General features: G+C 51.9%; 1 protein-coding gene and 2 long non-coding RNA genes across 16 annotated transcripts in view; 2 read left to right on the top strand and 1 right to left on the bottom strand.

Moving 5' to 3' along the window:
• LOC135289008 (E3 ubiquitin-protein ligase NEDD4-like) overlaps positions 1–10,436 on the top strand; it is an 89,409-nt gene extending 78,973 nt beyond the window's left edge. For 7 of the 11 annotated variants that reach the window (XM_064402389.1, XM_064402388.1, XM_064402390.1 and 4 more), the window contains 13 exons: positions 994–1,052; positions 2,310–2,375; positions 2,842–3,071; positions 3,682–3,803; positions 4,526–4,596; positions 4,700–4,795; positions 5,410–5,483; positions 6,450–6,510; positions 6,801–6,860; positions 7,308–7,415; positions 7,700–7,796; positions 8,060–8,132; positions 9,085–10,436. In XM_064402389.1, coding sequence (XP_064258459.1) covers positions 994–1,052; positions 2,310–2,375; positions 2,842–3,071; positions 3,682–3,803; positions 4,526–4,596; positions 4,700–4,795; positions 5,410–5,483; positions 6,450–6,510; positions 6,801–6,860; positions 7,308–7,415; positions 7,700–7,796; positions 8,060–8,132; positions 9,085–9,187 — 1,220 coding nt within the window. In that variant the 3' untranslated portion in view covers positions 9,188–10,436. The remainder of the gene's footprint in view (positions 1–993; positions 1,053–2,309; positions 2,376–2,841; positions 3,072–3,681; positions 3,804–4,525; positions 4,597–4,699; positions 4,796–5,409; positions 5,484–6,449; positions 6,511–6,800; positions 6,861–7,307; positions 7,416–7,699; positions 7,797–8,059; positions 8,133–9,084) is intronic. The other 4 variants (XM_064402383.1, XM_064402384.1, XM_064402385.1 and 1 more) reach the window with 1 other exon arrangement.
• On the bottom strand, positions 9,636–12,131 carry LOC135289015 (uncharacterized). Its single transcript, XR_010351805.1, has 2 exons — positions 11,831–12,131; positions 9,636–10,856 (listed from the first exon to the last, which is right to left on the bottom strand). It is a non-coding gene; the product is annotated as an uncharacterized LOC135289015 (long non-coding RNA).
• A 1,644-nt stretch (positions 12,132–13,775) lies between these two features.
• LOC135289022 (uncharacterized) overlaps positions 13,776–17,793 on the top strand; it is a 9,751-nt gene continuing 5,733 nt past the window's right edge. The window contains exons 1-2 of one of the 4 annotated variants that reach the window (XR_010351815.1): positions 13,776–14,579; positions 15,369–17,092. This is a non-coding gene — a long non-coding RNA (uncharacterized LOC135289022). Of the gene's footprint in view, positions 14,580–14,628; positions 14,962–15,261; positions 17,093–17,793 lie in introns of those variants that run through there. The other 3 variants (XR_010351814.1, XR_010351813.1, XR_010351812.1) reach the window with 3 other exon arrangements.

The raw sequence follows: 17,793 nt of genomic DNA, 5'->3' as shown, positions 1-17,793 counted from the left end.
TAGCTTGAATCTGTGAAGGGAAATAAAATAGTATTTTACTATTTAATTAACTGATAGATCAAATGTCTTGAAATGTGCTTGCAATCATTTAGAATTTTCTCCAGTTAACATTTGCTGAATGACACCTTTCAGATCCCACTCCCTCTTAAACCAGCTTGGGATGCAAACTTGCAGGGCTTTTCCAGTTCCAGAGACATGGAGAATGCAATCTTGATTCCTGATAGCCAGTTCCTAACCCAGAGCAGTGTCTGTAACAAGCAGAGGGATGGCAGGCCAAGGGTGACCAACACCTCGCCCCTGCAGGTGGCACCTGGGATGGGGTTTGGAGCATTGTCTTATTGTTGCAACACCATTGTTCTGTTGTGATTCTGTCGTGTTCAGAATCTTGGGAGGAGCAGCTGTCTGGAGGCAGGGAAGGGGAGTCCCACCAAGGTCCTGTAGAACCTTTCCTGTCATCCTCCTGTGCTCTTCAAAGCTGTAGATGGAAAGAACTGTTGTGCCACTGCCAGCATCTCCACTGGTCATAACTGGGTGATTTGCTTGCACCAAAACAGGACAGTTCTGCCTCCTTTTACCTTCTCATTAAATCAGAGTCTAGGAAAAATGTTATTCCCTCCAAAATTAGAAGTATGATACTTCAGCTGTCTAGGCACAATTTCCAAACAGTAACCCAGGGTGTCACTGCCAAAAGTTCTGGGTTCCTTTACCTGTCAGGCTGTGTATCTCCAGTCCCAGCCCATGTTCAAATGAAAAGTTCACTCACTCCTGCAGATGTTGCCATCAAAGCAGTGCAAGTTCCCTGGGTTCTGGGGTAGTTCTGTGTTTTTGAGTGAATGTTTTCAACTAAACAGTGTGTTGGAGCTGGGGAGGGTGGGGAGACACAAGCCTTTGCTAACCCTGACAGACCTGAGCAGTGCTAGGGAGAAACAAACAACAGGAATTCACAGTGTGGTACCAGAGAAGCCATTGGATCATTCCTTTTGTTATTTGCAGATAATAAAATCACGCAGTGGGAAGACCCCAGGCTGCAGAACCCAGCCATCACGGGCCCAGTAAGTACCCATGAAATGACCCCACCCAGCTGGGGCAGCAGCAGCCCTGCCTGCTCCCCAGATCAGCGTGGGCAGCCCGGGAGCAGGAGCTCTGCCAGTCCACATGCTAAGGCAGCATTCCCTAAAGGGAACGTCACACCAGGTTCTGGGCAGCCTCCCAGCTTGTCCAGGTTTGGGGATGGCTCTGGAGAAGTGCTCCCATGTACCCATTACCTGGGTCATTACTGACAGTAGGATTTTACTGAGCTGACACACCGTTCTGTTTATTTTGGGATCTCTAGGCAATGAAAAGCTCTTCACACTTGAGAGGAGACAGGTGGGCCTATGTAGATTCAAAGTGGGGAAAAAAAAGGCAAAAAATGGGTCTGTCTGTTTAAGAGGCATAAAGCTTCCTGCAGAGGTTTAAGAATATCAGCCTTAGAAAAAAATAAACACAGCATTTTACTGCATTGTCAAATATTTAAAATATCAAAGAGTGATTCTTTGACTTTTTCTGCTGGGTTATGCCATTTTATGCCACTTTATGGTATTCTGAGTGATCAGACTTCCAATCCCAAGATGTTTCCTGGTGCCAGGAGTACCTTTTTATTCTGCAGAAGTCCTTGGAACCTTTAAGAGTTTCAGGACACAGCAGATGAGCCTGCTGCACAGTTAAATGCCAATTGCTTAGTAATAATACCAATAATAATCACTTTTTGACCATAGTTGCTTTTGGAGGGATTTACTCATTTATCAGGCATTTAGAACTGGAGATCCTCACACACGGCGCTGTGCAAATTGCTAACAGGCCTCTCTCCAGAAGTGCTGAGCATAAATGAGAGAGACTATTTGAGAAAGTTTGTTTGAAAGAAATGAAATTATCATCCTCGAGCGACTGACAATGGTTGGTTTGTTGGTTTTGAGGGAAAGCAGGAGCTGAAGAATTTCACACAAGCACTAAGGATTCGTCTGAATGCTTTCAATAATATTTCTGGTGCCATGACAAACAGAATTACTTTAACTGCTTTTCACGTAGTGTTTAAGTAAAGGAAACACAGAAATATTTAATGGCTGTAGTAAAGTCATCTTATCAGCAGTAAAATGATGAGAGTAAAGTGACGTCGTTTTGTGGGATTTTAAATCCCCTGGCTGCCGTCCCTCGTGGGTGGGTTCAGGGGGGCCCACAGCACGAGGTGTGGGTAGCAGGGCTGCAATCCTGTGCAATGCTGTGGGTGCCCCAGAAGCAGGAATGACGTGTGCTCCCGCTGCTCCCCGCAGGCAGTGCCGTACTCCAGGGAGTTCAAGCAGAAATACGACTATTTCCGCAAGAAGTTGAAGAAACCTGTGAGTAGAACCAGCTCGGGGGCTGCAGGGCACACTGCCACCTTACTCCCTTGTGCTGCTCGAGAAGGGCTCACGTAGCAGCCAGAACACGAAGCAAAGTTTGAATTTGATGGCTTTCTCAACAAAAAGCTTTTCTAAGTCTTTAAGACTCATATTTTTCTAGATAAATGCAAAAGCCCTTAAAATAGAGCACAGTCAGTTTTCTCCTTTTTTGTTTTGTTTGTTTTGATACTTTTCTTGTCATTTTCATCAAATATTTACCATAGAAGTCTGCAGCACTGTTCTGGAACTGGCCCAGTTTCCCCCATGCTCTCAGCCTGTGGGCTGAGAGAGCACTGGGCAATAAAACCATGGGGTACTGGAGCACCAGGTTTCTGAGCTGTCACTGAGCTGCTAGCAACCAGTAATTTGCTCAAAGACTTATTTCTTGAGACTAACAAGAATAATCTGATCTTCTTTCACACAGGCTGACATACCCAACAGATTTGAGATGAAATTACACAGAAATAACATTTTTGAGGAGTCCTACAGAAGAATCATGTCTGTGAAGAGACCTGATGTACTAAAAGCCAGACTCTGGATTGAATTTGAGTCAGAAAAAGGACTTGACTACGGAGGTGTGGCCAGAGAATGGTTTTTTCTCTTGTCCAAGGAGATGTTTAACCCTTACTATGGTCTCTTTGAATACTCAGCAACGTAAGTGTCCATTAAATATTTGTATTCTCAAGGGATATTCATTACATTTTGCAAAAGAGGCAAAGTTGCTCTGGGCAGGAGTAGCTCCTCCTTCCCAGGGTGCCCTGGGCAGCCACACTGCCCTGCTCCTGCTGCCCTTCAGCGAGCCTCTGGAATTCTCCTTGAGAACCCAGAAAACATTTCCATTGCTCAGACAATATCCAGGGCAGCAGAACTGCGGTTGTTGAGGCCAGGAATGGTGAAGGGAGCAGTGTCACAGAAAAGGCTCTTTGCTCCGGTGCCCAGTCGCAGCGCTGGGACATAGCTGTGTGCACAGCAGGAGCCCCCCAGCGCTGTAAAATGGGGGCTGCCCAGCTTTGCAACCCTGGAGCAATCCGTCAGTGCAAGGGGAGAGGGCGTCTCTTGCTCACAGTGGGTTTGGTTTGCTGCTGGCTCAGCCCTTCAGCCCTCAGTGGCTCCGTGGTGGGACAGACTGGAAAGGACTCGGACACAGCCCCAAGTGCTGTTGGAGGGACATGCCCCTAGGCACAAGTTATTTATTAACATTTCTGAGTGTGTGCGCATTTACAGACTTGGTTCTTTAGCTGTTTTTTTTCTTTCCCCAAAAAAGGGACAACTACACACTTCAGATTAATCCTAATTCAGGTCTCTGTAACGAAGACCACCTGTCGTACTTCACGTTCATTGGCCGCGTGGCCGGCCTGGCCGTGTACCACGGGAAGCTGCTGGACGGTGAGTCCTGCTCCTGCTCTCTGCCTGTGGGGAGGGAAGTGCACCTGCCCGAGGGCAGCCTGGGACTGGCACTGATGAGACTTACATGGTGATTCACAAAATGACAGTGCCTTACTCAGCAAAGGTCTGTTCCTTTCTCTGCTGGAACCAGCATGAGCACTGTTCCTCGAGGAGAAGCATGGAATTTGGATCAGTCATTTCTGTGCAAACCTGCAGCCAGACTAAGGGGGTCAACTGCATATATTGATATGTAAAATTATTTTGATATGTAAAATTGTTGCTGAAGGATTTAATTACCATTTCTGCTGTATTTTGAAATCTCACACCAGGCAGACATTACTTATCAGATTTTCCTGAGCCCTGGTGCAGAAAAAGAAGCAGAGGAATCCTGAGCAGAAGAAGCTCAGCAGCCTGGTTTTCAGGCAGCTCCTTGGAGAGAGGAGCAGTGATTTTAAGTGCCCTGAGCTCAATTCCCCAGCTCTCTCTGCCATTAATGTTAGGGTGGTCAGTGGAGTGTGGTAGTTAGTGGGTAATTGTAGAAACTGAAAAATTGGACTTTCTGTGCCTCAGCAAACCTGAGCTGCTATGATGCTGTTGCAGTTGCAGGACTGTGGCAGTCAGGAGGTAACAGGAAATGCCAGGGGTGTGCCCTCAAGCAGTCACACCTTTATGGAATGTGCAGGTGCAGAGCAGGGCACGTAACGCTCTCCTCTCTCTTGCAGGCTTCTTCATCAGGCCTTTCTACAAGATGATGCTGGGGAAGCCCATAACGCTGAAGGACATGGAATCAGTGGTAAGACCCCACTGAACTCGTGCCAGGGCTCACAGGCCCGTGGGTTTCTACAGCTCTGCTCTAATTGCCCATTTTCAAACTGCCTAATTGTGATCTGCCCTAGGACAGCGAATACTACAACTCTCTGAAGTGGATCCTGGAAAATGACCCTACAGAGCTGGATCTCATGTTCTGCATAGACGAGGAGAACTTTGGACAGGTGTGTAAAGGTTATTTACATCTTAGAAGTGCTTACTGCCAACAAGTACCTCAGCACTGAGCAGTCCCGTGGTGGTGGATGCACTGCTCAGCCTTCACCTCGCTGTGTTCCCAGCTGGGCCAGGGGCTGCCACGTTCCTGTCAGGGAGCCACACCATCTCTGGGACAAGCTGGATGTGCAGCTGAGTAAAACACTTGCAAGGAGGAGCAATAAAGGTGTCCCACAGTCCAGCTGGGACGTGGTGCAAGAACTAGGAAGAGTATTGAAGCCACAGAATAGAGAGGTTTTGTAATATACTGGTTGGCTTTGGCAGTTTCAATAGGTGATTTAGCTTCTTTTATTATAACAACTATTATAATTTTGTATATGTAAAGTATGTACTTAGTGGTTATATTTTATAGAAATATATAATTTTATTATTATAAATAATAATTATAATAAAACTATTAGTAAATAGCCAGCCTCTGCCAGTTTTCTGTCAGCACAAGTTTGTTCAAAAGTGTAAATCAATTTACTAATGATTTCCTGATACTGCTTGTAAAATGCTGCTCAGGGAGAGTGGGTTCCCAGATGTCCTCAAATAACCAGAGGTTTTTTGGTCCTCTGAAATCTAGACATATCAAGTGGACCTGAAGCCCAATGGGTCTGAAATCATGGTAACGAATGAAAACAAGCGGGAATACATTGAGTGAGTATCACCATGGAATGTGCCTGGGGTGAGACAGAGCACTTGTGCTGCAATTCCTGTCCTTTGTACTGCACAGGAGCATCAGGGGTCGCTGCAAACATCTGTTATCCTGGGTTATATCCAGTCAGACATAAGAACAAAGAGTAAATTGAATGACACGCTTTGTCCTCCTGAAATTCCCCCCCATGGAAACGTGCATCTCCAACCTGGCTCAAGTTTAGACGAGCCAGAAGGTGCTGTCCAGCCTGACCCTCATCCCACTGTCCTCCTCTGCCAGGCACAGACCAGAGCCAGGATTCCAGTGCCAGCATTCCTACCAAAAATTGGCCAAATCTGAAACTAGGTTTTATTTTCAGCTTTCTCAGTCCTTTCACCTACCAGGATGTAAAATGCTAAATTCACTTATATCTGCTGGCATTTTAAATCAGGGCCTTTTCCAAGGTGAAAGACATTAAAATTGATACATTAATGCAAATTGGGAATTCATTTCCAGTGCCTGGACCTGGACCAATTCATTCCATGCCTGGAACTGATTTTTTATGCCTGCACCTGTGAGGTGTTTGTGCTGTGGGTGACTGGCACTGAAAGCAGTGATGCTGCAGTTTATTTCTTGATTTATAGGCGAGATGCTGACAGCTCTCCTCCGAGCTTACAGACTTTGTTGGGAATTTTTAATTACTCAGTGCTCTGGAGGAATAGTGTCTGCTCACGTAGGAACCTACAGGAGCGAAAATATTCCCACTGTGATTTGGTCATAGTCATTGGGGGTTTTGGTTTGTTTCTTCAAAATTCCATCAGTCACCAGCCAATAAATTGGAACAACTGGTGAAAGCTCTTAGTTGCCTGAAGTTGCTGAAGTTGTAAATAACAAACTGAAAGCACTTGGAGTTGCTGAAACCTCTGAACACTTGGCTAAGGCCTGCTAATGAGTTTGTTTTTCTGATGGGGTTTGGTTTCTTTCTGCAGCCTGGTCATCCAGTGGCGGTTTGTCAACAGAGTGCAGAAACAAATGAATGCCTTTCTGGAGGTGAGGCTCTTTAGCTCCTTTCTTTCACAAAAGTAGGGATTTTTTTCTAACACAGATTTCTTGCCCACTGGTGTCTGTGTAAAGGGAGCAGGGAGGGAATGCAAATAGAATACTTATGTTTATGATTTTTCAGTTTCATCTTTTGTAAGAATATATCATCTTTCCCTTATGAGAATAAAGTCATTCTCTTTCAAGTTTAATTATTTGAGCTTGAAGTAATTTGGTCATTGATGTTTTCAATAAGGATTTATGTGGGATGAGAATTTTACCTTTGCTCTTTTTCTTTTTAGGGATTCACAGAACTGCTTCCTATTGATCTGATTAAAATTTTTGATGAAAATGAACTGGAGGTGAGTCAATTTGGTGCCCCAAGCTGACAGTTCTCTGACAGATGCTCCATGTTCTGGGCTCTTCAGTCATCCAGCCCTCTCCCTGAGGGAATGTGCAGCCACAGCTGCCTTGCTCAGAGTTGGAAATTAGATGTTTCTTCCTAATTAATAAATCTATTCATGACATGCAAAGAACTGCACTCAGGGAGGTGCTTGGGGGTGTGCCTCTGAAAGCAGCTTAGTGGATAAGTGCCATCATGCCTCTGCCAGTCACATTTGAGCCAAACACATGGAAGTTGCTGTCACGTTATATTCCAGTAGCTGGAATAGTCTGGGAAGAAGCTCTGACTCCCCTGTGTGTGCATAAATGACTGGAGGTCAGAGGCCTGAGGGGCAGTGCCACCTCGTCACCCCTGAGTGCAGGGAAGCACACACTCATTCACATCCCACCCTGCTCTTTCCCTGCAGTTACTGATGTGTGGCCTTGGCGATGTCGATGTCAATGACTGGAGACAACACACCATCTACAAAAATGGGTACTGCCCAAATCATCCTGTTATCCAGTGGTTCTGGAAGGTAAGGCTGGCACCACCTCTGACTGGTCCTGTAAGTGAAAGTTACTGCCCTTTTTTGCAATCATTTTTCTTCAAGAAAACTGCTAAGAAGGGGGTGTTGTGCTGGGGGGCAGGACCTGCTCCCACCTCGCTCAGGCGAGGGCAGCTGTAGCTTTTGCTGGAGCAGCAGCAATCCATTGTGTCCTGGGGGTTGGCTCACACAAAAGGTGCCTCGTGCTGGTTTGGGGGGCTCTTGGGGGCCGTCCAGGCCAGGGCGGGGTGTCCATGGTGGCCATTTGCCAACAGGCTGTTCTGCTGATGGACGCTGAGAAGCGGATCCGGCTCCTGCAGTTTGTGACCGGGACGTCACGCGTGCCTATGAACGGATTTGCTGAACTCTACGGTGAGCGCGGCGCGGCGCGGCGGGGGGAGCCCAGCCAGCCTCAGGCCTAAATGCTGATCTCTGAGCTGACTTCTGGGCGTTAGGCAAGCTCTGAAACCAGCTCACTGGGCTTGGAAAGAAAGAACCACGCTCACGTTCCTTTAATGTACCTGTTACAGGCGAAGAATCCAGCCCACAACCGATGCCAACATTTCACGTTAAAGATAATATTGAGGCAGTCTCTGTAGCAATTTCTGTTTCATACGGTTTTCATTTTCACCCAGGTTCAAATGGTCCTCAACTGTTTACAATAGAGCAGTGGGGAAGTCCTGATAAGCTGCCCCGGGCTCACACCTGGTAAGTCACCAAAGCATAAATTCCAGAGCTGCTCCTGCCAGAAGGGCCACGCTGCTGACCATGCTCAGCTCTGCATCAAACAGCATCTGATCCTGTGGGTCCCCAGTGCCTTCACAAACTGGGAAATTGAAGGATAGTATTTTATTTCCCACATCCTAGTAAGTGGATGTAATTAACTACAGCAAGTCAGACATTACCAAACAGCCATAGAAATCATTGGAGAATTCAAAACAAATGTAAGATTATAAGATAATTTAACCCTGGTTTATAGATATTGCAAATATTAAAGCATCCAGTACAAATTTGTCTTGCTCTGTCACATTTCAGGAATGTGGTTTTTTAAAGAAAAATGGTGCTGAATTGGAAAACTATCTTAGAGAGTATCAGTACAGACTTGGGGATCTTTCTGTGAAACTAATAATTCTATAGAATAATGAGCTTTAATTAAAAAAAAAAAACAAACTGAAAACAAAAGCACAAAACCTACCAAACACAATCAACAATACTACTCTGAACACACTCCAAAGTCAACCCATCCTCTTTGGGTTCCAGTTCTCTGCTAGCTTTTACCTTTGGAAGATTTTCTCTCGGATGTTTAATCTTTTTTTCCCTCCAGAGAGCAAAGGATCTGTCCTTTAAATCCAGAATATCTTTGCTGAGTTCAGGAAATCAGTCCTTTAACAGAGATTGCTTTCCATCATCTAAATACAGTGAGGGGCTTTCTGTTGGCTTTTTTCCTCTCCGAAGTGATTCTTACCAAATTCCTGCTTCCAGCTTTCCAAAGGAAGGCAGCACAGTTACTGGAGAGCTCACCCTGGGCAGGTGTGAGGCATGCAGGGAACACTGTGGACCACAAGCTGCATTCTTAATCAAGACCCCGAATTATTCAATCTTCTCTAAAAGTCTGCTTTTCCAGGGATTATGTGAGTGACTCTTTCCTTGTCCCTTGCAGCTTTAACCGCCTAGACTTACCTCTGTATGAATCTTTCGAGGACCTGCGGGAGAAGCTCCTCATGGCCGTGGAGAATGCCCAAGGGTTTGAAGGGGTGGATTAACTTGGCAGCACCTATTCCCTTCTCCAAGCACGTTCTGCTGGCTTTGGCACCTGCCCGAGGGACTCGGAGGGCTCGTGGCACGGCAGCTGCGCGGTGCTGGGCTCTGGAGCAGCCGCGGCAGCGCGGGGCCGAGCCCCGGGGCTGCCACGGGCACCTGGGGGGGCCTCGCTGATGCTCCCGCACCAGTTGTGAACTGATCACATTTCAGCAGGACTTACTCTATTTATGTTGTGCCTCTGTAGGCAAAGCCCTTAATAAATATTTTACACAATTTCTAATGGCAATGAACGGAATTAATAATTTTACAGGTATAGTATTACAACTCATGTTTACTTCTTAATTGATTTAAACATTTTCAGATTTTATTTCGTTACAATTAAATATCATATACTTGGAAAAATGAGCATTTTTCTTAATTTCATACCAGACTTTTTTTTTTCAAAGCACGTTGAGCCTTGTGTTCCTAAACCAGGAGAGTAGGAGAAAGCTGTTGGCAGCCTTCTCTCCACAGGCTGTCTCTCAAAAGCAACTCTCTTCATTAAGCACATCACTGTTGTTCTGTATCCAGAAGGATGGGCTGGATGTTGCATTTTTGTACAAGTGCTAGAAGAGTGTCGAGGCACAGCAGAGCCCTGACACAGCATGTCCAGGTCTCTGTTCTAGATCTCTGAAACTGCCTCCTTACTGCCAAGCTGTACGTGTGCTACAAAGCATCTGGGCTGGCATTTGGCCTTTGAGAACAGGCTGAGCCCTGTCATTCTCTCTGTACAGTGATTTGTTTTCCATCGTTTCTGCATTCCTATTTGCAATGGAGGCATTCCAAATGAAATCTGGCACTCTGGAACACAGCTCTGCTCTGGCTCCTGTTTGTGTGCATTTACTAATGAACCTAATTAACACTGGGGTTGTTCATTTCTAACAGCACCAACTCTGAAGGCACTTTCTGTACCACCGGGAAGGCAGACCTGGTTTGAGCATAAAGTGACTGGGATTTTACTCCTTCCCACTACACGTCCTTCTATGGTGAATTGGGCTGCTGCTGTGTAAAACCCCACCAGCTCTAGACCGGAGCCTGCAGACATGTTCCTCAGTAATTGTTTCTGTGATTCCTTTTTTACTTACAAAGATTTATTTAATATACACTGCTATCTAATCCATTTTGTTACCTGTGACATGTTGCATGCCTAATCTATAATGTCTGAGTTGCATCTGTTTTCTGGCAGATTAAAGGTGACAGATTTGTGCTTGCCCCAGTGCAGTGACATGGTGACAGCACTGCTGGAGCAGGGCTGGTTCCACTGACCTGCAGCTCTGCCCCAGCCTGCTCCCCAGCATCCAGGCAAGATGACACCGCTTACCAAAACAAACTTCCACCTCACTGCCAACAGTTTTTGAGCCCTAGCCTTACCTGTGTGTCCAGCCACACTGCGGAGCCTGGGACACAGGATCACCCAGCTGGGAAGAAGCCTCACTGCCAGTAGCATTCAGCAGTTATGGTCCCAATCCTGAGGAAGAGTAGGGCAGTGCTTGAATGCAGTTCAAGATTCCTTCTCTATTAAATATGCTTCCTGACATTCCTGCCTGCCTTTTTCCATCTGAGGAGCGAGTTGGAACGCAAGACAGTGGCTGGCACCAGAGTAGACAGGAATGTTGGACTGACTGCTTGGCTCTGGGGATAGAAGAGATAAATCCAGGTATTCCCACTGACCTGTACATTAAGCACAGCTACCACGGAGCCCCGGAGCGTCCCAGGAGGCAGGGCCGGGTGACAGCGGGGCGGGCCCCGGGCCGACACAGGTGCGCGGGGCGGGGCCGAGGTGATTTAATCCCGGCCCGGGGGCCAGGTGCTGGCTGTGAGCGCGGTGAGACTAGGAGCTCCTTGTCCCGGCTCACCAGGTGAGTCGTGGGGGCTTCGGCTTCCCCCCCTCTTCCCCTTCTGTCTTCTCCCGTATTCCTCGTCTTTGTCCCCGTTCCCTCTGTCTCCCAAAACTCCCCGCATCCCTCCCCCACCCCACCTAGCCCTCCTTTCTTCACCCCGTGTTCCCCTTTTTCCCTCTATTTCCCCCACCTTTACTCCGCCCTCCAAAAACCACCGCTCCTCTCCCCCCTCTACCACTCCTTTCTTCTCCCCGCATTCCTTCTCCCCCGTCCCTCTGCCCCCCAAAACATCCCTGCTCTCCTATTCTTCTTTTCTTCTCCCCGCATTCCTTTTCTTTCTGCCCCTTCCTCCCCCGTCCCTGTCCCCCCAGACTTGGGCAGACGGAGGCACGGAGTGTGGAGAGGAAGGAGAGCCGCAGGTGCCAGCGGGCAGGGCCCCACGAGCGCCTCTGAGGGGGCGGCGGTGCCGCTGCGGCCGGGGCCGGCACGGCGGGCCCCGCGCCCGCCCGCTGCAGGGAGGCGCCGTGCCCCGGCTCCCGCGGCCGCAGCGGGCCCGGAGCTCCGCTGGCACCGCAGCCCCGCGCCGGCCGCGGCCGCAGCGGCAGCGCCGGGCTCGCTCCCAGCGCCCGTCCCGGAGCGGCTCTCCCGATCCAGCCCCGGTCCCGCGGCGATGGCTGGGAGAAGCGGCTGTACCCAGCTCGCGCGGCAGGCACCGCTAGGACCGGGACCCGGATCCCCGGGCCCGGATCCCGGGCCCGCTCCCACCTGAGCGCCTCGGGCTCCGCGCAGCGGCGGCAGCAGCCCCGCTCCGATCTCCGGCAGCGCTCCGAGCCGAGCCGAGCCGCGCCGAGCCGAGCCGAGCCGAGCCGAGCCGAGCCGAGCCGAGCCGAGCCGCGCCGAGCCGAGCCGAGCCGAGCCGAGCCGAGCCGAGCCGAGCCGAGCCGAGCCCCCACCGCAGAGAGCGGAGCGGGCGCGGACCCGCCGGCATTTACGGGCGCGGGGGGCGGGGGGGAGGCGGGGCCCCGGGGGCGGGGCCTGCGCAGGTGTGAGGGGCGGGGCCTGCACAGGTGTGCAGGTGCGCGGGGCCCCAGGGCGGCTGCGCGGGGCGGGGCTTTGGGGTATTTAAGGCGCGCTGAGGGCACAGTGGAGCCATTTGCTCCTCGGCGTTCGGTGAGGCAGGTTGCGGCCGGGCCGCGCCCTATATTTCTTTTTCGCTGTATTTCTTATGCGTTTCTTTTCTTTTGTGTTTCTTTTTCTTTATACCTCTCCTTTCTACCCTCCCTTCCTCCCCTCCCCCACCCCCTACACCCTCCCCCCCCTACCCCCCTCTCCCCCCTAGCCCTCCCCTCCCTCCCCCCCCGGGTGGCCCCCTCCTACCCGCCCCCCCATCCTACCTCTCTATTCTCCTACTCACCCCTACCCTATCCTCTCCCTCTTCCTTCCCCCCACCCCAGCTCCACCTGCCCCCTTTCCACGATACCTTCCGCCTCCTTCCCCTCAGCCTGCCTTCAATCCATCCTTTCCTTCTCCTTCCCTGCCTTCCCCCCAGCCCTCCTCCCCTGCTGTCCCGCACACCCCGACCTCTCCCCCCTGCCCTCTGTCCTTGTCACGTTCCCCTCAACCACCCCTCTGCTGCCCCATTCCCGTTCTCCATCCTCCGCTCTCCTCCTTTCCCCGCAGCCACGGGGCTCGGGGCGCCGGGCAATAATAAAGCCCCGAGGGCCGGAGCCCGGCGCCCCCCGCTGGGGTCCCCACACGGGGCCGGAGCCGCTGCGGGTCCCCCCATTCCGGTCCAACACACCGCCCGACACTGCCGGGGCTCCGGCCTGCCCAGCATCACACTGGGGGGGGTCGGGAGGGGATGCGGGTTGGGGGGACCCCTCCTTAGGAGGGGGTCCTGGGGGTGGGGGGGTAGTCGGGGGGTTTAGGAAGGGCCCCCTCATTAGGAGCGGGTCCTGGGGGGGGTTAGGCAGGGCCCCCTCCGGAGGAGGGGGGGGCGGGGGAGGGGGCCGGGGCGGAGGGGGCGTTCCCCCTCCAGGCCCCGCCCCCTTCCCCGGACCCCCTCCCGGGGGACCCCCTCCTCTTGACCGGGGCCCGGGGGGGAGGGAGGGGGGCGGGTGGGGTGGGGGGGGGTAGGAGGGGAGGTGTTTTATTTTTTTTTTTTAGCTGTTTATTCACGCTGCGGAGTAATGTGACCCCCTCTGCTTCGCCCCCCCCCCCCCGGGACCCGGTCCGGAGGAGGGGTCCGGGGAAGGGGGCGGGGCCTGGAGGGGAAAACGCCCTCCGCCCCGCCCCCCTCCCCCGGACCCCCTCCCCACGAGGGGGCCCTGCCTACCCCCCCGACCCCCGCCCAAGGACCCCCTCCTGAGGAGGGGCTCCCCCTAACCCCCCACCCCAGGACCCCCTCCTCAGGAGGGGATCCTTCCTACCCCCCGCTCCCCCAGGACCCCCTCCAAACGAGGGGTCCCCGTGGGGAGCCGGAGCCCCGGCGGTGCCCGCGTTCACCCTCACGTGAAGCGCACGGGGACCCCGCCCGGGGCTCCAGCGGGGCCGGGGGCGCCGGGCTCCGGCCCTCTGGGCTTTATTATTGTCCGGCACCCCCAGCCCCGCGGCTGAGGGGAAACAGGGAAAGGGGGGACGGGAAGAGAGGAGCGACAGCAGGGGATGAGAAAGGGAAGGGAGGGAGGGAGGGGAAGGGAAAGGCCGGGATGGGGGAAGAGGGACCGTGGACAGAGGAGGGAGACAGGGGAATAGAAGGGAGTAGCGGGCTAGGGACAGGACAGGAATGAGTGGGGGGAGGTCGGGTTTGGGGGAAGAGGAGGGGAGGCTTTAGGGGAGAAAGAACAGAAATACGGGGAGGGGGAAGAAAAGGGGTAAAGGGGTTGGGGGAGGCCGAAAAGGGAGGGAAAGGAGTCGGCTTTGGAGAGACAAAGGTGGGAAAGGCACAGAAAGAAGGGGTTATAGAGAAGGCAGAAAAGAAGAAGAGAAAGAAGGAAGGGGAGAGGCGGGGACAGCAGGGGAGGCCGAGCGCCTCCTGGCCCGGGCTGCGGAGCCCGGACACAAAGCCGCCGACCCCAAGCTGCTCAGAGTGAGCAAATGGCGGCCGAGAGCATTTTCGGGAGTTAAATAACCTCGGCCCCGCCCCGCGCAGCCGCCCTGGGGCCCCGCGCACCTGAGCCCGCCCCGGGCCCCGCCCCACAGGGCTCTTCGGCTCACTTCGGCTGCACTCGGCTAAACTCGGATTGGTTCGGCTATAATCGGTTATACTCGGCTATAATCGGCTCTTCGGCCACACTCGGCTACTGTCGGCTCACGGCTGAACTCGACTATTTCCGGCCGCAGTCGTCTGGATTCGGCACTTCGGCGCAGCTCGGCTGGGCTGGGCCGAGCTCGGTGCCCTCGCTGCGTTCGGCGCAGCTCGGTTCGGCTCCCTCAGTACCTTACTACTCAATAGTTATTTTTGTAATTCATTATTCTTGAGACCATCATTCATGTTATTGATTTACTACTGCAGGTATAATTGTGTAAATATTATCCATGAGGTCACCACTGATGCTTAATTATCTACTACTTTACAATTAATTTTATAATTAATGAGTAATAAATAACTCATTATGTCATGTATAATTAATAATTCCTTAATTGTAAAATTATTACGTAAATAATAATTAATAATGACAATAATGATTAATAAATAATAGCCGAGTGCAGCCCGTAAATGCCGGCGGGTCCGCGCCCGCTCCGCTCTCTGCGGTGGGGACTCGGCTCGGCTCGGCTCGGCTCGGCTCGGCTCGGCTCGGCGCGGCTCGGCTCGGCGCGGCTCGGCTCGGCTCGGAGCGCTGCCGGAGATCGGAGCGGGGCTGCTGCCGCCGCTGCGCGGAGCCCGAGGCGCTCAGGTGGGAGCGGGCCCGGGATCCGGGCCCGGGGATCCGGGTCCCGGTCCTAGCGGTGCCTGCCGCGCGAGCTGGGTACAGCCGCTTCTCCCAGCCATCGCCGCGGGACCGGGGCTGGATCGGGAGAGCCGCTCCGGGACGGGCGCTGGGAGCGAGCCCGGTGCCAGCGGAGCTCCGGGCCCGCTGCGGCCGCGGGAGCCGGGGCACGGCGCCTCCCTGCAGCGGGCGGGCGCGGGGCCCGCCGTGCCGGCCCCGGCCGCAGCGGCACCGCCGCCCCCTCAGAGGCGCTCGTGGGGCCCTGCCCGCTGGCACCTGCGGCTCTCCTTCCTCTCCACACTTTGTGGCCGTCTGCAATGGAAAAACCCCTGGGTTTAAAATGCCAAGGGAAATCGTTTCCTCTTTACTTCCAGAGCACAGAAGATTCTGAGTTGGAAAGACCCCCGAGGATGATCAGGTCAAATGATGCCACGTGACTGGCCTACCTAGGGACTGAACTCAGAATATTCATATTCTCAACTCCTGAGCGAACGTTGGGATCATGAGAAACAGCTGGGAATGGCTGCTGCTGCTTTTCTGCTAATGCTGTTTCACACACCAGCCCCTTGAACAGCCCTAAGGCAGGAATGGCTGGCACCCGACAAGACAGCGTAAAACTCCTCCAATAACCTTGAATTCCTGTCCTCTCCAGCATTTCCCCAATGGCTCGGAAGATGCCAGGGAGAAATGAGCAAAACAAGTCCTGAGCTTTCACTTGGTCCGTGGCAATCCCAACTGAGAAATACATGATTGTCGTCAAAAACTTAAGATCTGTTAGAAGTTCAATGACAACACTGTGATGGGATTCCCAGAAACCTTCTTAATATTCTTGGCTCCATTTTTATAATTTTTAGTCTCTCCACTGGCAGCTTGTAGAATTTATCCTGGGATTTGGAGGTGAAGCAAGGTTGGCTTTGGATTGACTTTCACCTCTGGCCCTAATTTCCCTCAAAAACATCCCCTACATATTCCATGTAGATTAACTCTTTACCCCAAAATTGCCCTACCTGTCCACTACCAGTGATTTTATTTTCTCCTCAAAATGTTCATTCTCCATCTTGGAGAAAACATCCATTTCTACACCCAAAATTTTTGCTCCATGTCCACAACTGATGACCTCAGTTTACCTCAGGATATTAATTCCTGAACCTCCGGGGATTATTTCACTTTTCCTCCCCAAATTTACCCTGTCTTTCGACTTCTGATTTCCTCATTTTTACAAGAAAATATTAATCATCTATTCTAGGGACTATCTTCAGTTTTACAACCCAAGTTTTCCTTACCTTATTTTTTACCCAAAAATACTCATTCTTAGATTTTTTCTAAAGTTTTATCCCCCAAAATTCCCCTACTTTTCCACCAATTCCCTCATTTGTACTTCAAAATATTTATTTAATACCATGGAGCTTTTCTCAAGATGTACTCTCACAATTTTCCCTACTTGTCCATACTCATTGCCTCATTTTTCCCATTTTTCATTTTCTTCTGCAGAGAAGGATGGAGACTGCCCTCAGAGGGAAACAACCTGGTGGGACCCAGCCCTGGCAGCCCGTTTCCTCTTGTTGCTGCTGTCTGGAAAGCCACAGGTAATTCCAGCCCCTCATGGCATCTGTTTGGCCGCCTGACCCCTATTCCAACCCACACCCCACCATCTCAGCACAATTTTCTGCAGCACTAGGGTCAGGGAGAGAGAAGGAAATGACTTTTTTTGATCTTGAAATGTATCCAGGCAGACGTGGGAGGTGGTCTTGCCCCTCCCGAAGCACTGCAGGCACATGGAGCAGCTCAGCACCGCCCAGTTCTGAGAAATAACAGTGTCTGAGGGGTCTAAGTGCTCATGGCAGCTCTCTTGTCTCTTGGTGGCAAAGATTCAGTGCTACAGTCCCAGACTGATGAGGGAAGAAAGGAACTTCCATTATTACCAGCAAAGCTTCTTTTACTCCTTCTGCGGGCTTTCAGTTCAGTGGCCTGGGCGACTGTCTGGTGTCTTTCTAACAAGACTTGTCAGAGATTTAGATTTAGGAACTGAATTTGGGTCAGTTCACTACGAAACCTTGCCAAGCCTGAAGGCCTGAGGTGATGACTGCCCTCAGCAAAGGTGCTTTATTAATCCTCTGTCAGATTGCCTCAGCACTGGGCACAGGGCGGAGGCTTGGATCGGGAATTCTGCAAGCAGGGCCTGTGTGTGTGTGCGTGTGCCCTGTGTGTGTGTGTGTGTGTGTGTGTGTGTGCCCTGTGTGTGTGTGTGTGTGTGTGTGTGTGTGTGTGTGTGTGCCCTGTGTGTGTGTGTGTGTGTGTGTGTGTGTGTGTGTGTGTGCCCTGTGTGTGTGTGTGTGTGTGTGTGTGCCCTGTGTGTGTGTGTCTGTGTGTGTGTGTGTGTGTGTGTGTGCCCTGTGTGTGTGTGTGTGTGTGTGTGTGTGTGTGCCCTGTGTGTGCCCTGTGTGTGTCTGTGTGTGTGTGTGTGTGTGTGCCCTGTGTGTGCCCTGTGTGTGCCCTGTGTGTGTGTGTGTGTGTGTGCCCTGTGTGTGCCCTGTGTGTGCCCTGTGTGTGTGTGTGTGTGTGTGTGTGCCCTGTGTGTGTGTGTGTGTGTGTGTGTGTGTGTGCCCTGTGTGTGCCCTGTGTGTGTGTGTGTGTGTGTGTGTGCCCTGTGTGTGTGTGTGTGTGCCCTGTGTGTGCCCTGTGTGTGCCCTGTGTGTGTGTGTGTGTGTGTGTGTGTGTGCCCTGTGTGTGCCCTGTGTGTGTGTGTGTGTGCCCTGTGTGTGTGTGTGTGTGTGTGTATGTGCCCTGTGTGTGTGTGTG

Source organism: Passer domesticus, chromosome W (genome assembly GCF_036417665.1).
Source record: "Passer domesticus isolate bPasDom1 chromosome W, bPasDom1.hap1, whole genome shotgun sequence".
In the NCBI taxonomy this organism is placed as follows: Eukaryota; Metazoa; Chordata; class Aves; order Passeriformes; family Passeridae; genus Passer; species Passer domesticus.
This window is presented reverse-complemented; position numbering and strand designations above follow the sequence as displayed.